This window comes from Bacillus rossius, chromosome 1 (genome assembly GCF_032445375.1).
Source record: "Bacillus rossius redtenbacheri isolate Brsri chromosome 1, Brsri_v3, whole genome shotgun sequence".
NCBI lineage: Eukaryota > Metazoa > Arthropoda > Insecta > Phasmatodea > Bacillidae > Bacillus > Bacillus rossius.
This window is the reverse complement of record NC_086330.1, coordinates 373,393,471-373,414,672: the sequence shown is the minus strand read 5'-3', so window position 1 is coordinate 373,414,672 and position 21,202 is coordinate 373,393,471. Positions and strand designations below refer to the sequence as shown.

General features: G+C 36.0%; 1 protein-coding gene across 4 annotated transcripts; it reads right to left on the bottom strand.

Annotated features, from left to right (window-relative positions):
- Positions 1-1,846: 1,846 nt before the first annotated feature.
- Positions 1,847-19,993, bottom strand: LOC134528491 (derlin-1). 4 transcript variants are annotated; one of them, XR_010074401.1, is made up of 8 exons: positions 19,753-19,993; positions 17,842-18,006; positions 13,806-13,920; positions 12,293-12,384; positions 9,762-9,910; positions 8,838-8,948; positions 3,220-3,819; positions 1,847-2,048 (listed from the first exon to the last, which is right to left on the bottom strand). XR_010074401.1 is itself a non-coding variant. In XM_063362146.1 (7 exons), exons 2-7 carry the CDS (start codon positions 17,992-17,994, stop codon positions 3,684-3,686), a joined length of 756 nt encoding a protein of 251 aa, XP_063218216.1. In that variant the 5' UTR covers positions 17,995-18,006; positions 19,753-19,969; the 3' UTR covers positions 1,847-3,683. The 4 variants fall into 4 exon arrangements, 2 of the variants coding, with proteins under 2 accessions (XP_063218216.1, XP_063218218.1); XR_010074400.1 differs by having other exon boundaries at positions 19,605-19,967; XM_063362146.1 differs by having other exon boundaries at positions 1,847-3,819; positions 19,753-19,969.
- Positions 19,994-21,202: the final 1,209 nt, after the last annotated feature.

The following is a 21,202-nucleotide window of genomic DNA, read 5'->3' as shown; positions in this document are numbered from 1 at the left end:
GGGATACCTGGGGTCTCGTCCGTCTCGTCGTCGGGTTCCTCCACGATGGGCGTTATGCCATCTGGCTGGGGTCCTGTTTCCTCGTCAGACACGTCGGTGATGCGCGGTTCAGGTTGCTAGAGTTGCATCCTCTGTTCGACGGTACCCGATGTCTCGTCGGCCTCGTCGTCAGGCTCCACTACGATGGCTGTCGTGTTGTCTGATTAGTTTTTCGTCTCGTCTTGTGAGACATCGGTGATGGTTAGTTGGCTGTGGAGGGTCACTCGTCTTGGTTGGTGGGATGTCGTGGCTTTATGGGGTTCGTCCTGTCGTGGGCATCCCGGTGACTCTTGGTCGCTGGTGTCCTCTTCCTGTGTCTGCGGTCGGTTGTCATTGTCGACAAGAGCGGCAGAAACGTATTGCGTCATCCCGGGCCGACCTGAAGTCTAAAACATCGAGAATAGTGGCGCTTGTTCATGCGGCGGCCAGCGGAATTCCCCAAAACTGCTCAGCGATAGAAAACAGCGCCGAGGCAGGATGTTGCGCAGGGAGCGGAGGGGATAGCGACGACCCTTGTAATCTGGCCAGGCACGCGTGGCATGCCTTACGTCAGAGGCCATGCGGAGCCACCAGCCAGTTTCTAACCCGGCAAGGCGATCTGGTCTCTCGCGTTCGTAACATTACCTAAGATTTAAAAAACAATGATTTATGAAATACTAATAATAAACATAAAGTGTAAACATGTCCAATGTTTACACGGCGCACCAGGTCCACTTGTCGAACTAATGGTTCACACAGGAGCCAGCCCATCGACTTCACAACTTGCAGCGGACACCAGTGAGCATAACATCAAGGCGAGTAAAGTCTGAGAAGGGAACCAAAGTTTCGGCGGTGGTTTACTAAACTAGCCTCTTCTTCACATAGAATGACATTTAAGAAATTAATACGTATGTATTCTTGTAATCCGCCATATGTGCAGAGTTTTAAATAATAATTCACACATTTTATAGATTATTTGCTTAAATACTTTGTACCATGTGAACTATAATGGGTTTACAGTTTATAATAAATTTTAGTATTTATATGTTTGAGGACTAGAGGTACAAATATTTTGTATAACTATAACAATATACAATTTACTTAAGTGTTTTTCTTGCATCTGGTTTAGACTATTATGTAAATTTTGTTAATGATTAAAAATATTCTCAAGTGTGGTGCTTGTTTAAAAATAATGGTAATATGCTGATTTTTCGGATAATTACAATTAGTTGTGAAATATTTATGGGTCAAGTTTAACATAATTGTTAATAATTTTGTGACAGTTTAACTGCTTCACAGACACTACTTACTTTTTGTTTAAGTGCAATCATGGCACATTAACGGTGTATCACTTAAGGCAAGTGTTTTAGCTTTGAATTTTTATGTCTGCAGAGCTCTACAAGAATACGGCCGTATAATTGAAGACCAGTCGTAACAAATAAACTGCATTTTAATTGATCAGATTTATGGCCTAAATTTGTGAATAAATATGTTTATAGTAAGTAGCACTCAGTACTTAGCCTCTTTCGCTGTTACATTTATCCCCCTTGTGCTCTTGTCATCATCGATAAGAGGGGTGGTTACAAAAGCAAAATTGCATCCAAAAACAATACATATTGTTGGGGCACAATTGCACGTTAAAAACTGCCGTAACAAGACACGTGATGATTGCATGAATTGACAGTTCATAATCACAACTGTGCTAGGAATGTGGCTCTGGCTGCCTTATTTTTTACAACTTCTCTCTTCTGCCCGGGCAGGCGGACTGCAGACAATAACACTGTGTTTCACACGCAGTACCAAGATATTTCAATGAAACAATTTGCACTAACTGTGAAGTATTATTTATTAATAAGCAACGCAGACCAGTTATTTACCAACATATTCAATCACAAAAGTGCAAAGTTAAAATATTTTTTAACTCCAAGTGGAAAACTTGCATAAGGAACACATATTCCATTTTTTTTTTTTAAATTAAAAATTGGCATGATTCGTGTGACCTAAACATGGATGTAAATATGGTAACAGAGCTGCCAACCTCAAATCACACCCATCAGTAATGGCAATTAGGTATATGAAAAAAGTACGCGTAAATCATGCACGATAAATTTTTCCTGGGGCATTATAACACACACTCAAGATAAAACAAGGACAATAATATGCAAAAGAAAAAGAAAAATATGAATACAATGCAAATTAATGAATAAAAAAAATCTATTTGAACAATACAATCATCTGAATATGTAAGAAATATTAATAATTTTACTGGATATTTTGAATCTTCAATTCAAAGTTAAACTTTAAAGCAACTGTCTTTTTATTTGCTTTTTTTATCCTGGTTGGATAAGAAATGTCATGTAAACAAACAAGACAAACACAAGGTCTTGTAAACAATAACTGCGTTCGTTACTTTCGTTTCTTCAGATGTAGCGAAAAAACGAAGATATAGTAGATTTATTGCTCGTCACGGCTTTAAAATGTTCTGCATGTTTCTATGATTCAATATGCCGTCTACAGTCATCCCTTCCACCATGTGCAATCGAAAAGTCACACGTGCATACATTACAAAACCGTGGCGTTCCAAACATTTGAAAACGACAAGCATGGCCATTCTTTTGAATATTTAAGTCGAAAGCTCTGAAGACTTGCGTGTTTTTTTTTTCCAGATACACATTATTCTGTCACACGCTTCATTTCTAAAACCGGCACTGAAGAACACAACACTATCGAAAAACATAAAAAAATTTCACGTCTGTAGACACGACAAAAACACTATGATGAAAAAAAAAATGGCTTTCAAGAAATAAATTAACAACACAGGTTAGCCAAAGTACCGTACAAAAATTATCGTGATTTAAGTAGCCTTCAAACGATAAGTCTGAGAATATGTACTAGTTGTATCGTACAACGGACGTAATACCATCCCATTATTATTTGAAAACACGAGAATTAATTTACTTATTTCGACAGTACATCGTACATGCGCACACTTACTAGTTCCGTTATTTGTGCAACCAAGCGATGTATTCAAACTGCGTTCACGAAACAAGCACAGCAGAAACGGAATTTTCTCCGTTACCTCGCAGCACAAAGCCTCGTTTCCGTAATAAACCAGCGATGTTCCGTAATTCCGTAATTCGGGGTTAAAATCCGTAATAATTACGGAAAATCCGTAATGGTTGGCAGCTCTGTGGTAATGACAACAGGCAGGTTTCATTTCCGTCTATCACTTTGCTGCAGCAGGGACCAACACCGATCCACCTGAGATTACAGAGCAATATCATTAAAACGAAAGCAGATTTTCCACCACATGGCTCAATGCTTTGAGGACAGAATTTATAACGTTTATTTAAGGTTGTGACACATTTGTATTAAAAGGAAGTACATTTAAGAGAAAACAAAGATAAACTCCACAGTTCCAATCATTAAAAATAATTAAATATATAATTTTTTTTTTGCTTTCACACCTTAGTTTTAACGTACTCAAGGCTACACACACATATTTGTTACAGTTGCGCACGTACTGGATGTCAACCAATCAAATCAAGCAAACAGGAAGTTTTGTGAAGTAAATTAATGTTAAGGCAGAAAATGATTAAAAAGTAACAAAGGAAGTTTATCATTGACAGGATGAACAATGACACAATGAGTGCTGGGCAGACGCACTATCGCAGCGTGTAGCCACGCCCCCAGTTGTGGCGCCCTCCCCCGCCCGCTGCGTCGTCCCCCAGGGGTCGCCTGGGAGTCGGGGCCTGCCCGAACCCGTGGATGCCACTTCTCGTGCTGGGGAAGTATTTGTACCTGCAGCCAGGATCCAGGTGTATCAAGTACCGTGCATCGCAAGCAATGATCATTGTACCGTAAAACATACCGTGTTTGTGTACAAGAGCACGCCAAACTATTTATATTAACAATTCATGCAACAAAAACCTTTCTTCAACTTCAAATAGAAAAACAAAATCTGTGACGTGTACTAACGCGTAACTATCGCCGTAGTACACGCTTACCACGAAAGAGTGCAGGCTATCAAATGTAGTTAATAGGGTTGTGCGAATGTTCGGTATACCGATACCGAAATCGAAATTTTGCTACTTTCATTTTCGATTTCGGTAAGAATTTCATCTGTCGAAGTTCGTTTTTAGCGAAATATTTCGAGCCAAACGAAAGTTCAATAGCTTACCGAAGTTCCGTTTGTTCTAGTTGAAAAAGAACTCGTAATTTAATAAAAATGTACAGTAGAATACCGGTACAATAACGTACCTTATTATAAAGTATATTTCACTTAACGAATTTTTTTTAAGTCCCCGCCAAAAATCGTATCTTCGCCATGCAAAAGGATTCAGTTTAAAGTATCATATTTTCACTATAACGTAAAAATTCTACTAGTAGCGTGGCATTACTACACCAAAATTTACTTAAACTGGTAAATAAATTTCCAGCTAAATGATTAATGTAGTAGAACAAACATACACAAATACCACCGCAACGTATTTTCTAACCTCTAAATTCTCAAAACAAAGTTAACAAACAGTTGCGCGCACAACCATAGATTATACCGTACGTAGTATGCGAAGTGAGCAACACAACACCATTCGATACATCGAAAGACGGAAGTTTGAGAGAAGTATTAATTATTTAGACAAAAGTGTTACGCTACGCTAAAAATACTGTTTGATGTCTGTGCCGGGATTGTTTATTGTTATTGTTGAGTTTATTTTCAGGTTACGTTATTTAGACACCGCATTGTATTTGTGCTACAATATGAATGATCCTGGAGATAAAAAGAAACGAAAGCAATTCACGCTTAAGGAAAAAGTGGATATACTCAGAGAACTAGACAAGGGGAAAAAAGCAAGTCGCAGTTGCTAATACATATGGCAATGCGGCTCTCCTGTAGCAATTTTTTATATATTTTTTTTCTCTTTGTAAAGATATGTATGCATGTTTCAGTACTAAGTACAAAAACTTGAGGTACCTGTAAGTACTTAGCACTGAGATTCTACTGTAATGTCTTTATATGATTTGCTTGTTATTACTAATAGTAATAATGTAATAACATATGCAAATCATATAAAGACATTAATTAGAAAAAAGATTTCCATTAAGATTAATTTACGTGGTGATGAAAGAACTCACATTAATGAAAATACGGTAAAATCATAATTTGAACAAACATGGCAGATAAAGTAAACAAAATTCAACCGTGACTACAGTAGGCCTAGGTATCAAAACAAAATCATGCAATATTTGAAAAATTACCTGATTCATTTGCTTTCAAACAGTAGTGTAGGTACTATATTCATAAAACATACATTCCAGAACTGATAGTACAGTATTTAGTATTTACCGTATACACATAAACAAAGAACGTACCTACTTTTATTCGTGCACAGCCAAACAAAAACATTGTCGTCTGCTTTATTTAAATTTTACATACTCTGACTGGCATATAAAATCCTCATAATATACAGCCAATTAGACAAAAAGGTCAACAAGTCACTGCGTGTAATGACCACTTGGCAGCAACCATTTGTTATGTTTTGTTTTGACCATGTCCCTTGCCTGGTCTACAGCTTCCTGAGCTAGCCATGTGTGACAGTGGTGCAAGATGGCGGCCATTCCGCAGTATTCACGTATTTTTTCATCAGTACCATGCACATGATAAATATATTATCATAGACTGCGACATTACGACTGTAAAGGAAATAGTCTGTGCGCTGAAAGATCTGGATTGATTCTTGAAATATACGAATGACATGGGTCTGTGTTGTGTGGTCTAGGGCGGATGTTGATTATATTAAATGATATTTATATATATATATCAAAAGGTACCAAAATGATTTATGTAATAGAATTTATTACTGAAGAGCAAATTTTGGGGCACTTTTTTCTTTGTTAATTAAAAAATTTCGCTTAACTTTCGTTAAGAATATATTTATCTCATAGAAAAATTCATTTTCGTTTCACTTTCGCGAAACTTGATAAATTTTCTTTCACTTTCATTTCGTGTGGAAAAAGTCACTTTCGCACATCCCTAGTAGTTAACTCAGCACTTCACAGAGAGTGCGCATTGCATGAATCGGCTAGATATCAATATTCGACTATGTTTGCGCACTCTACACGGGAAGCAACATAACCAAACACGAATGATGCCAACTAGCGCTGGCTACATTTTTATAAGCAGTACACTGCGGCGACGCAGACAAACAGATAAAGGTTAAAAGGTTATAACGTTTAAAAAGTCTTTAAAAGAAAATTTACACGTCAGACAACTTTGTACTTCCATTATTTAAATAAGCTGTAATTTCTGAATAAATATTTGATTTATACTTTAAAATACATTGTTTTATACGGAAAAGATACCTACAAAATCTGCTCTGCATCTAACAGCGGGTCCAAAAACATCATGCGACGTTTGCGCGAGTTTTTTTTATCCAATTTTGACAACCTAAAATATAGGTGCGACCATTATGCGAGTGCGACAATTATGCGATAACAGAGGGTAGAAAAGTCAGATCAACTATGACTGGAGCAAATTCAGGGTAAAAATTAATTTGGGTTAGCCAGAAAATTGAAGAAAAATATAAGATTAAAATATTGTTACAACTAGGGTTGGGCCAATCAAATCCTCAAATACCATAAAATCCTTAGTATTCGAAGGATTCAATATTTGAGGGAAAATATTTGAAGAAATACAGTAAATTAAAAATTTAAACACTGAATACCTCTCAAGTTTACTAGGTCAATTGTTTTTCATACCTATCCTGTTACCATTCCCCAAAATATTCTACTCTTAACATGTAATATACTATAAATAAAATTACAATGTGAGTTGATTCTGGATGCTTAGTTTGTATAACAAACATTTAAAGGGTTGAATGTTTTAACACTATAATTAATGCTTTTAATTATCTTCTAGACTATTTTATTTTTGACCCTTGAGAACTAGTTTCGTATTCGAGAGGTATATTCAAGGTACATACTTTTTGTAATTCAAATACAGAGATTTGTATTCGAGAAAATTGGTATTTCACTAGTTACACCATATGTAATAAATGAAATTAATATACAGTAGAATCCCGTTATAGCGAGCACGGTAATAGCGAGAATACGGCTATAACGAGGTCTTTTTGAGGAATTTACGGTGTGATCGCGTGAAGCGCGCCTTGGTTATTTGTCTGCTTTATCTTCACCACTCTCGCTCGGCACTAGACATCTTGCCGTTGACGCATGTCACATTCTTCAGCCTTGCAGTCGCCACCTAAGGGCGTGGCTTTAAAAATAGAATCCCGTCCTTTCTTTCTTTTATCAAACTTCCGCTTGGCTTCAAGGCCAAGGTATGCTCGACTCGAATAAACCAAGCCTTTGAATATACATATACTTGTACGCATTTCTTATTATTTATAAAATAGACAAAATCTATTTTTTTCCCCCATTAAACATAACAATGCACATTTTTTAAAATATAAATGCTCTTAATTAATTTGTTGGGACATTTTCATTAACGAATAATAACATTGTTTATAACTATGTTAGGCCAAAAACGTCAGAGCCGTCTTTATACTTGTTGCTGCTAATTGATCGCGTTAATAATACACAAATATTTATAAACTTGTTTGGAATTATTTCAGTCGTGACACGTTTACAAACACGTCACATTATTTATTTTACTAGCTGGCAAATAGTAGGCACTACCGTATTTATTTCCGAATCGCTAGGACAGTTTTCTTGTAACTTTTGTTTCGGTCAGTTGTTGGGGTATCTGTCCAGGAAGGGGGTGGTGATGGTTTGAGTTTAATTCCGAATTTATTTTCTAAAAACGTTTACAGGTTTTTTAAATGAAAAAAAGTATTGTTTTCCAGCGACTATTTCGTTGAGGCGTACGTGCGTTGCCGCACTCCTGCTTTTTTGTAAGGAATTAAATCGTCGCGCTACACTAGCGCCGTCTGTTAGCTACATCCTGAACCAACATGGCCGCCAGCAGACAGCCCGCATCGACAATAGATAGCAGGACAATGCTGTGTCGGCCGCGGGCCAAGCCGAGTAATCGATTGAGGACTGAGATGCTATACTTACGTGGCGTGGTATGGTATTTTGGTTATTTTGACGCAATCGGTGATCGCATCCGTACTTGTGGGGTATCATTTTAAAGAGAATTCACACATCAGCTCACAGAAATTAATATTTCGTTAATATAACCTGTTATTTTCCAATTATACAGGTTTAAACACAATTTTTATGCTATTTTCGGTTAATTTTTATTTTTTGGGGGCCAAAATCTGTCCAATTCGGTTATGGCGAGGACACGGTTATAGCGAGGATCAAACCCGGAACTGTGACACCTCGCTATAACGGGACTCTAGTGTATTTGGAACTGTTACTGAATACACCCATCCAGTAGAAATCTGTAAATATATATACTTTGAAGTGAGAAATGCTTTAAAGCATTACCTTCATAATGAGGTTAACTGAATAACAAACACAACATACCAACAGGCAAGTTTATGTATACTGTACAATATAAGTTTAAAACATGTCCCCCATTTGCTCTCTTGCCTTTGGCAATACTCTTTGCATGATTGACAATCATGCAATGAGTATTTGCCAAAGGCACGAGAGCAAATGATTGCGTACAGTCCCAGCAAAATGCACTCACTGTTACAGTTCAGTTAAAATAGAAGGTAGTGATAAAGCTGTCTGTATAGGCCAGTCAACTGTGTCCGATGGACATTGGTCCACGTAACCCTCTGATGTCATGCATCAGGTACCTTTAATGCTATAACGACACCAAACCAGGCAATAACGCAGATACCACTCACAATATGGATGGTGTTGATAGCAGAGATGGGCCGCCCATCTCCTGAGGGTACTTGAACATCAGAAAGAAATACAGATGGCCGACCAGAATACCGATCAGCTCCTGAAGACCTCTGAAACAACACACGAGCACCAACCTAACCAACGTGCCTCTCAAACTTCTCTTTCTTTTTCACTTCCTCCTAGGATGACCGTAAGTCACTGCCCTGATTTGTGACAGACTAACAGACAGTTCCAGTTAATAATGCCCACACGTTCAGTTGGCCATTCAAGTATAAAATCCTACAGGCTATGGCACTAACATGGCGTGAAATCAAAAATTGACAAGAAGTCACAGTGAATACCACCACCAAGAAACTACACAAAAATGGTGGGCTGAGCTTATGAAGAGTTGTTAGTTAAAAATATTTCTCAAATCATGTTTGATACCCAAAACTATCTACAATAAGCATCATTTATAAACTGAATTGTGTGTGTTATACAATAAATAATGTCATCTTATTCAGGTGGACTGATATATTATTATTTTTGTTTACGAATCTCAGGATGTAAAAATTTTTTTTTAGTTTCTTTAAAAATTTCATGATGGGGCCCAGACACTTAAAATACAAACCATCGCCGTTTTTAAGGAAAATACCAAAAATTAAAATAAATCAAATTCACCACACCTTTTAAACATGCACCAACATAATTCTGAGTTGCCGATTTATCAACCACATGTAGATACCCCTCATTCCTGAGAAATCAACGAGACATGTCTATGCAGTAGTGACGAAAAATGGGGAACAGGAATGTTAATAAATTAGCGGATTGCAGTTTTAAACGTCTCTGGAATGGAGCGGTGAACGTCTTGACGCTGGGAAACAGGCACGCCTCATGTCTCGCTGGCCGAACTGGCCCGAGCACCGGTAGAAGAGCTGACTCACCCGCGTCCCATGATGAAGTACACGCCGACCAGCACCCAGGGCAGGTAGACGGCCTTGAACTGCGTGCCGAACCAGAAGGAGACGATCACGTCCTTGTTGAGTTGGCACCACACGTACAGCACGCACATCACCATCTGGTCCATCAGCAACTGGAACAAACGATACACACAGGTGATGTCACGTGTATGTTATGGAGAGTACACAAATTTCCTGATTCGATAAAAATCACCCAAACACACATTCAGTAATAAAAACACTATCAACCTCATACTTTTGTTTTTAAATTTTCAAATTATGATTTCTATTTGTTTATAAAATAATATATTAATAATAATATAAATATAATAATATAAATATTATAATATAAATAATATTAATAATATATTAAAGTAAAATATAATACCTGTGACAACAAAGATTAATACATACAGTACAATGAAACTGTGTGTTTACTATAGATATTTGCTCAAAAATAACACTCCATTCTGAAAAATAACACAAACTGTCTTGACTTCACAGTAGATGCCCCACACCCTCTGAACACTAAATATACTATGTATGTATTACATTTTCAAGAATATTAACACATTATGAGAGTATACAAATGGTGCCTAACACTATTTGCAAATAAATCTTGTAACATAATCATTATACATGAGGGGAATAATTACTTCACTTAGGTAATGGATATGTGGGCACCACGCATCCCTAAAATTTATCTCGACTGTCGTCAAGTTGTCGCTGAGAAACAACCGACACACACCTCTTTACTATACACCGGACTGTTTTTGCACTGTGACGTTCCAAAGGAGCAAACAATAAAAAAAAGTTGTAGCTTCAGGGACCCCGTGGAGTTGCGGGGAAATAAGTGCTTCAAAGCAAGGGATGTACTAGAATGTGCGGAAAAAAAAAGGACGATTACAGATTAGCTACGAATAAATAAAAAAATCGTAATTTTAAAATTACACAGCAATGACAAGACTATGACAGAAAATAATGAAAATATAGTAGAAAATAGGTAATAAAATAATTACCCTCTTTTATCGCATAATCGTCGCACCCATATTTTAGGGCGTTAAAATTTGGATAAAAAAAACCTCTCGCGTAAACGTTGCATGATGTTTATGCTTTTTGGTCCTGCTATTAGATACCGAGCGCTTTGTGTTTTCTGTATAAAAAATTGTATTTTAAAAGTATAAATATAATATTTATTCAGAAATTACAGCATACTTTTTTAAATAACGAAAATACGAAGTTGTCTGAAGTGTAAATTTTCTTTTAAAGACTTTTTAAACGTTATAAACTTCATCTGTTCGTCTGTGTCGCCGCAGTGTATCGCTTACAAAAATGTAGCCAGTGCTCGTTGCAATCATTACTGTTTGGTTAAGTATCTTCCCGTATAGAGCGCGCACACGTAGTCGAATATCGATATCTCGCCAATTGCATGCAACGCGTGCTCTCTATCCGGTACAGAGTTAACTACTTTTCATATCCCGCACTACTACGGTAGTTACGCGTCCGTTCGGCTTGCATTTGGATCACAGATTTTGTTTTTCTATTTAAAGTTGAAGAAAGGTTTTTGTTACATCACTTATTTATTTAAATTGTTTGACGTGCTCTTTTATACTTCACTTTTTAAATAAACGTACTTTCCATGAATCGGTTTTGTTTTCATAAATAACTTTATCTAACAAATTTTTTTTTCTGGCATAAACGTCGCACCCCTACTTTTTATACTTGATTTTAGAATTAAATGTGCTACGATTATGCGAGAAAACACAGTACTTTCCTTAGGTAATGGAAATGTGGGCACCACGCATCCCTAACTTTTATATAGACTGTAGTCAAGTTGTCTATGAAAAACAACTTCTGTTTTTTCACTGCAAAGTTTCAAAGGAGCAAACAATAAAAAAGAATTGTAGCTTCTGGAATCGTGCGGAGTTGCTGGGAAATAAGAAATAAGTGATTCAAAGCAAGGGAATGTACTAGAATACACAGAAAAAAAAAAGTTGGCTAAGAATAAAAAAAAAATTGTCATTGTAAATATTACACAGCAATGGCAAGGCTATGGCAGGAAATAATGAAAATATAGTAGAAAACTAGCTGCAGTACCCGGCGTTGCCCGGGCTAAACACACGGAGCTTTATTGTCTGCGAGTTAAAGCAAACTGGACAGCGCTATATGACAGTGTGTTGGACATAGAGAAATGTCACACAATTACTGTTTGTATGTCTATGACCTATGATTTTTTGTTTACCCATGATGATCGGTTATTTGTTATTTATTATTAATTATAAATTATAAAGACCATTAATCAAAATAAAAACCATCCTATCTCTCAAGTTGGAAAAAATTACACATAAATGCCAATTTTCATCTAAATCGGTTGACTTGGTGAAGAGTTCACTGGAAACAAACATCAGGACACTGGATTGACATATATTAAGGTAGGTGATAAAATAACCGAGACCGGTCACTAACGGAGGAAGGAGGAAGCACTAGTGCTCCAAGACGAGTGTGAGCGGACTCACCAGTAGGTCCGCCAGCATGGACACCACGAGACTGCACAGCCAGCAGAACACCAGCATGAAGCAGTAGTCAGCCGGCCGCCCATCGAACAGCCCTGGAGAAACAACGCCCCGGTCACAGCAACACGGAAGTAAGTGAACTTCTCACCAACGTACCAAAAAACAAATACCTACTTTAACACAAGCAAAAAAAAAAAGGGGGGGGGAGGGGAGTTTGTCTGTAAAGTCGGTTTACGGACGATAATTTTACGTGATAACGTCATAAGAAAACATTGATGAAAAATTGAGAACTTTTTTAGTTTTCAAATATTATTTACAGTTTTCGCAAATTTAATTTAAATAATTTGTTTAAATATCATCACGAACAATTAGTTAAAAAGCCCGTCTCAACCTGTTTGATATTATAGAAGATTTTCTCGCACGGTGGTTGGCCGGTTCTTGCACGCTCGGCTCAGGCGGAACGTGACAATGAGTCATGCTTTTTCATGCGTGCAGCCGGCGTTCGTCGATTTATAAGACGTTATCATGTCAAAAAAAAAAAACACTTTCTATATGCTTTTTACATTAATTTGAATTTAAAAATGCAACAAAAAAAATTACATAATTCCTACAAAAATGAGAATACTTTTTCGTAATATTCTTACGTCGAAGCTTTTACAAACAATAGAATTTTGAAAATAAATTTTTTTTTAATACTAATGCCGTACCTCTGTTTACCCTATATTCCAACTGGCTTCTGAGAAATTACTGTTCACAGGTCACATCATTAGAGAGCCTACGCAGTGAAGTGGCCGTCACAAAGTTGTGCATTAATTGCGTTGCTGATTCTGTGGTTTTCCATTTATATATATAGAAACTTGACATACAAATGGATTTATTACATTTGATATACATTATGACAAATCATTTTATGTCAGGTTATTTGGTATAGTACGTAACAAGTTCGCATTTTGCGCCTCCATACTGCTAAAAAAAAATTCACAGTCAATGACTGGTTGACGCTTGGGTTTGGATGCACAGCAGGGAATCACGTAATTTTTTTTATATACGTAATTATTTTTATTTACGTTCCATTGTGTCAAAATATCCAAATGCAAAATATACACATGGAAAACCATGTGTATATTACCAAAATATACATTATCAGCAATGCAATTAAAGCACAATGTGGTGACGGCTGCATCACTGCATAGGCTCTCTAATATGATCTACTAACGGTAATGTCTACTAAATCAGTAGGAATTTAGAACCTGTGTTTACAGTACCTTTAGTATTAAAAAAAAGTATTTTTTAATTCTATTATTAATTTATGGAAAAACCACAGTGTAAGAATTTACAAATACATCTTTAGTTAACTTTTTAATATTTTAGAAACATTCACAAAGGTTGGATTAGTAATCCTTTAAAAAAAAAAACCTCGGAAGAGACCCTACATACCTAATTAACCAAAAAAAAGTTACATTAAAGGATTTTGGAGGGATGCGAAACTATCGGGCAGCAATGTGCTGTACTGTACCTGTCTCCAAGTTGCGGGAGTAGTGGTAGAGGAAGTACAGGTTGCTGAGGAAGTGGAAGCCGACCCCCGGAGGCGACATGGGGTAGTAGAACACAGCAGTGACGGGCCTCCATATCTGAGCGACAACACACACGTTCATTAGAACACTGCCACTTACACACAAGAAACAATACACCAAGTGTCAATGAAAAATAAATCCACACATAACGCAGAAAATGTCTCTGGGGTCCAACGCTCGCCAGGAACTAAAGATTATTGTGGACATCTTTCTTGGTTTGTTTGCCATCACGAGAACACATTTGAGATGTTTTGCAAGCACATTCTAAGAGATTGCTTTTAGGAGATAAGGTTTGAAAGTTTCAAAATTACTTAATTTCTTCTTCAGCCCACAATTATCATACCTACCATTTCAGATAAATCTCTGAATTTTAAACTTCTTTATTTATATATGTAAGGGAACCTGTTCTGTGACTGCATTAGATTGTTAGTAAGGCCGACCTAACAGGTTGTAAATAGTTCGGATACATATTTGGTCTTATCTGGTTGGGAAAATCTAGTACTGATAGTGATGTGACAAAATGCTAAATTTTAAGTCACTGTCAAAACTGACTGCTAACTGAAATACTACCAGGGAAGAATTGAAACTTAGTATAACCATGTACAACTAATACTGACACGACTCTTACATATATAATGGCTAGATGATTCGAACCATAATATTGCATATGGTAACCAATGATATTAAAAAAATTTTCTCCCATGTCTTAGGCACAATTGGTACCAAAATGTTGAGCAGTCAATGCTCATGTCTGGTGATGGAATTATTTCGGTTTTGCAATATTATCTGTCAAACTTACAAAACTTTGTCAAGCATCAAGCATAACATTGCTGTACAACTGGTTTAAGCACAAAAAAACATCATTTTTCAGTATCTTTCTGCCACACACCTATACAGCATTTAAAGCCTCTTGAGCTATAGGTAGGGGTAGTCAAATTTCGTTAATGACGAAATCGCGAAATTTTAAAAAAATCACTTGCACATGATGTGTAATACAAATAACCTTACTTGGTAGTGATAAGACGTTAATATACTGCATTTCGTTTTAACGAAATTTGCTGTGATGCGCGAAATCCGTAGTTTTTCACGAAATATGACGAAATCGCGATATTCGCGCGAAATTAACCTTTTTTATCGCGAAAAATCACGTTGAATCATTCTGGAACTTGCACAAAACGTTTATTATTCCAAGAGGTTATATGTGAGACGCCATCTTTGCTTTTGTTTTTCTCTAGCACCCATAGAGTAGAGCGTGGCAATAAACATTATCACTTTAGCTACTGGTGGACAAATCACAGATGGCGTTGGTAGTTACGAGTGTCGAAATGTTCTATGATTTTGTTTTCACGAGTGCGTGTCTGTCGAGTTTAAGTTCTTTATTTCCGAGTGGATGCAATATGTCTCTCTTCCGCATCTATGATCGTTTTCCGTTGAAAGTTTTTGTGTCATTTTGGTCATATTACCGTGGTCACTGGATAAACGTATAAAATGCCGAAAGTTGTGTTTTCGAAAGAGCTGAAGGATTTTACGTAATCAGTAAAGAAAAAGGCATCATGATGTGCAAGTTCTGTAATGTGCAAGTCGACTGGAAAATAAAATACACGTGTGAAAACACTGTAAATTTCGAGCATCGCACTGGAACTAAGCGTCAAGTTACTCTAGAACCATATATTTCACGAATGAAAATTATTACATCCAGACGTACGCCTACTCAGTCTCCGTCGTCGCACACGTTCCTACGAGACGTAGAAGGCCATAAAACGGCAAAAATGACATTATTTTGCCGACCGCAAATGCGTCTGGTGACGCAATCGTCGATAGGCCTTAACTCAATCTTTGTTCCTTTCTCTGAATCGGCCAAACGCAGTCCAGAAAAATAGCGTCACTTCCATATTAGCCAATCAAATCATAACTTTCAAAATGTTAATTGTTGTATTTGGGCGTCCTAGCCGAGGCGACTATTTATTTTCGTAGTTGTCACGGCAATGCACGAAAATAAATGCCGGCCAAGAGTGCCAACATATACATGAACAAATACCGCACACGCAGTTGAGGCGGTGAAAAAGTAAACAAAAAAAAACAATACTCTGTACTGTTGAATAAGTACAGTGTTTTGATGGGGACTAGTTTGCAGGAAACATATAATAGCTGATTTTCAGAGATAGGTAGTCAAAATGGACTTGAGCCACTAACGTTTATGATCAGTTTACGATTTTTTTGTATGTAATCTTGAGAATTTTAATTACAAATGCAGCGTGCTAAATTTTAGATGTGAATGTACTTCAAAACATTGTTTTTGATAAATTTCGACCAAATAAAACAATTATTCCATCAAACATATACATGTGTATAAAATTATAATGACGAAATAGTTATTTTTTCTAACTAAACAATTTTTTTTTCACCGAAATTTGGCACCGAAATAACTCTTTTTATTCACCAAAATGGGCCTTTTTTATTTACCATTTTTCATTGGCCCTAGCTATAGGCATTTCAAGAAAGGCACACTGTCACATTATTGGTACAGTGATTATTATATAAAGGAGTATAGAAATAAACAGATATTTCACTCCCTGTTTAAAATAATTCCTCTTTTCTTCTTCTGGAACGGTCACTACCAACCACAGCACAAAACCAAATAAATTTAGGTTTGTTCTGGACGATATCAGAATCTATGCTGTCACCAAATTCTTCGGGTTCAGGATAAAAGCCCTTTAATACATTTATAAATTTTAATAAAATATCATAAAGTTTGTACTTTCGTGTTTAGAGATTCAGGACATTAATAATAAGGATTTTCATAAGAATTTATTAGACTCTAAAGGTGTTTTTCAATGAATACCTAAAAGAATGTTAGGCTAACCTAGTTGTTTCACAATACCTAATCATCTTTGGCTCGTAAAATCGAGATATTAATCTACATAAATTCCCATATAATGCAATACACACAACTGGCTTCATTGCAAATATGAAAAAAGGAATGTACCATTAACTAGTGCCTTCAAGAAAGAACTGACACATTCAAACATGCATGGGCACACAAAAATTAGCATAAATGTTTGTATTTAAATATACATGTTTACAGAGGTCTGCCAATTGCTTTATATTTAGGCGCTACACATTATTAATATTATTATGCATCCTAATATTAGTTTAAATACATGAGACAGGCATATACAAAACACAATTGTTTGACGAACACGATTAGAAAATTCAAGGACACCAATGATGACGTAAAATTTATTGATTCACAACTGTAGCAGGAAAAAAATTGTTTTTCAACATTCGTTGTTTGAGTCAAAATAATATTAACAAAGTAAAATTAGTTTGTTCACCAGTCACATTATTAAAAATAACTTATAATTTAGCTATAAATGTGAATGACATTCTGATAGTGAAGCAGACGAATCGTTAGTGTCAATCGTTAGTGACAGCCTCCCAAATTACAGTTAGTGACAGCCTCCCAAATTACATTGTAATAAATCTTACAGTAATGAACATAAAACAAAATAAAAGCATTTCAAGCATACAATACTTTGTAAGACAGTCTTAAATTGAGGAATTGCTTTTCTTAATGTGATGCCAACTTACTAGGTGTTAATTTGAATGAGAACATTTTCTTCCATCCTCGTTACGGGCTGTGATGAGTGTGAACACTCATGTTCTTTCATTCTCATTCATGAGCTGTGATATGTTTTAACAGTAGGTTTGAATGTGTACAGGTAAGTCTAACTAGCAAGTCAGTTTGCGATTGCCACTTCTTCAGGCCTAGTTACCACAATTTCCCATTCAACATTTAAAAAACATAATTGTTGTTCACTTATTTAGGCTAATTCACTGACAATTTCACGTTTACACATATCCTTTTGATTCCCTGGCTTTTCCCTGTTTTTCCTGTCAGTGCCATTCTGTACAAAACATACAAAAATGAATTTTTTTTTCAAAGGAAAGCTGAATAAGTAACTTGCACATTCTTACCTGGAACTTCTGAATGAACAAGTCTGGCACCAAATACAAATAATAAGGGTTGACGATGCCCAGTCGCGCTACCAGCGAGAAGCCGATGCTGAGCGCGAACCAGTAGCGCGTGAACAGCGGCACGCTCTTGAACCACTCTCCGATGTCCGACATGTTTCACTCGCTCTGAAACCAACCACATACAAGTAATACCATGCCCGAATTACACACCTGCCAATGTCAGTATTTGCAATAAGACATGAATGAAGGCACTGCTATGATGCTACGAATCTCTACTGTGCTGTTCTCAAATCAAAAATTTGATTGGCCCAAGTTACACATAACGATATTCCAATATGCTGTGGCGCTACATTCAAAATGGCCAACTTAATTTTAGGGTCGACAGTTGCATTTAGTTAAATATTAAAAACACAATGCAAATTAATTTAACATCAAAGTCACACTTCATCCACGCATTGGGTAAATATTTACTTGGGCGGTATTTCCAAAAAAAAAATGTTAAAAATCCGAAAATACCTTTATTTAATGCTCATCAACTTCCTCTTTTCATTAAAAGCGGCGGAGATTAGAAATTCCAAATACTTTAGGAGATATCGAATTTTTAAATTTCAGCACAAAACCAGCGCATTCCTGTGGCGTGCGTGCACCATTGTTTCTTGTTTACGTACGAGTATCTATTTTTTTATTGGATAATGATGTCACGTGATTGTTCGTGATAGGCCAGAATTCAAATGAACTAATACGTGATTATTTAGTTCAATTATTGTTTAAAACGGTGTTTAATTACCGCCTCCAACTTAGGTGAGTTTTTAACGTTTCTAATTTTAAAGTCTTATTTGTTATTTTGATATTGTTGCGCAAGTAATAAATAACAAAAAAATTTACGTGAGTTGTTACTGTACATCCTTTGTTACGGGTTTGTTAGGTAAGGTCAGTTACATTATAAATAATTTAAAACTAAAGAATAATTAAAATTAATTCACATTATTTTTAATATCACCTTAGTTTGAAAGTATTTATAATGTAACTGACCTGACCTAATCAACCATTTTAGTTTACTGTTCACCCTCTGTCCGGGTTTGTTTGGTCAGGTCAGTTACATTATAAATATTTTAAAACTAAACAGCCATTAAAATTAATTCACAAAATAATTTTTAATGTCGGCTTAGTTTGAAAGTATTAATAATGTAACTGACCTGACCTAATCAACCATTTTAATTAATTAGGCATTCACGAACACACTGCAAAATAAAAAAAATGGTGATGGTCGAATGATTGCACAGGTCTTGTATTGCAAAATAAGAACGACAATATCTCCTAAAGTATTTTGAATTTCTTATCTCCGCCGGGTTTAATGAAAAGAGGAAGTTAAAGAGCATACAATAAAAGTATTTTCAGGTTTTTAACATTTTTTTTTGCAAATACCGCTCAACTACATATGATGAAATTTAAAAATTCAATATCTCCTAAAGTATTTGGAATTTCTTACCTCCGCCACTTTTAATGAAAAGAGGAAGTTGAAGAGCATAAAATAAAGGTATTTTCGGATTTTTAACATTTGTTTTCGGAAATACCGCCCAAGTAAATATTTACCACGCATTGCATTATTTTAGCACATAAACAAGTTGGGAACAGCAAGATGCTAACTGCAGCAGTCAAAACCATACACTTTTTGCAGGGCCGAAATACTTGATAAATTCATACATAGCGCCAATTGTTTATTAACGCTAATACTAAAAGCACTAATAAACACTAAACCTTACAATTCGTTAAACACATCAACTGCTTTGAATTGAGTGAGCTATTAGAGCTTTGATTACTACTACTCAAACAAAAATACTATCTTGATTCATTTCTGGCATCATTTAAGGTTAATGAACAACTAAACATGCTTTATAAAATCAACATTACCATGAGCATCCAACCATTCTGAATTAAACACGTCACTAGTTACCAACTGAGTTCTTGTAATATTAATCCCATAAATGAATACGCCTTAAAAAAAAATATTGTTATGTGAAATAATAAATCTTAGATATTAATTTCACTGTTCACAGCAAATTTTAATGAAATTATTCATTTATTTTAGTTCCAATTGTGTCAATCATTCCATAGAAACAATGTTGTAGAGTGGCCATGTCTGCAACATTACATGGTAAAGAATGAAGGTTATTTTTTTTTTTTTTTAACAATTGTTACGCCATATTGGTTAAACTCATTAAACATTGAATGACGTGTAGTATTTTAATTATGAAAACAGTTTTAAATGAATATTGTTTTAAATTGTGACTGGGTTTAACAACGAAGATTGAAATTCATACTTATTAACACCCAAAGACATAGTCAAGCACCATTTCCACAATGTTTTGTGTGAAACAATAAGGCGAGGGTAATTAAATTAACTGATTATTTCTCTCGTAATTGGGCTTTCACCCAATGACAAGGAGTCCTCCCCTTTCACTCATTTCACCTCGTTTAGTTTTCTCCTCAGATCCCAAGCATCTCTTCATATAGCCCATTCCACTCCATTCCTGTCCTCCCAAAGAAAGCGCTCCTCCCCCTTTCCATTCACCACAATTCCCTCTGGAGCTTCAAAACGTTATCTCTCTACTTTTTATACCCACCTCTGTGTACTCTAGTCCCCAGCTGCCCCCAGCCCCCTCTTCATTTATCATCTTATACATTCCAACTAACATTTTCACCCTTCTACTCCCTTGTAATGATTCCTACCCAAGCTCCTTAATCATTTCAGCCAGACTATGCATTCCCCCCTCTTACTCACCCCTACTCAACAAACATACCCATCACCCACCTCGCTGCTCTATGCTGCAACTTCCCCAGCGCTCTTACCCTAGTCACTAGGTAGGGGTACCAGTTTACCAATAGTTTACTGTTTAAAACAGTTGATACAGTTCTGTTAGCTTCATTTAATATCCTGTAAATTGTTGTAAATGGTTTATTAGTTAAGTTAGCGACATTAAACACTCTGTGTTTTTCAGGACACAAGTAATCAAAAATACCATTTGCAGAGTTTTATATTTTTCCGATGAGCACATACACTAGAAAATTAACTATTTTATCATGTTTCACGGAATAATGTACAAAATATACTATTTACAAAATTTCAGGTTTAAAGTTAATTATGTTTCATTATTAAATGATGTACGTTTCTACTAAAATATATGCTATTCAGTTTTGCTCTTGTAAGGAATCAAGTTAAGTAGGAAATTTTATTGCTCTTGTTATTGTAAGGAATTAATCTTTGGTATATTGGCATTTCTTCTACTATACTCCTTGATTCCAGAAAAATAAACATTTCAGCAATTGGTCTCTGTTGTGGTTGGTTTGGATGTTACAGTAC

What these genes read in the sequence shown, in the direction of transcription:
- LOC134528491 (XM_063362146.1), bottom strand. Translation starts at nt 17,994, where the DNA reads ATGTCGGACATCGGAGAGTGGTTCAAGAGCGTGCCGCTGTTCACGCGC. An exon ending in CCATGCTGGCGGACCTACTG is followed by an intron (nt 9,911 to 12,292) that starts GTGAGTCCGCTC and finishes CGTTTGTTCCAG; the next exon opens with TTGCTGATGGACCAGATGGT. An exon ending in CTATCAACACCATCCATATT is followed by an intron (nt 3,820 to 8,837) that starts GTGAGTGGTATC and finishes TCCTGGCTGCAG; the next exon opens with GTACAAATACTTCCCCAGCA.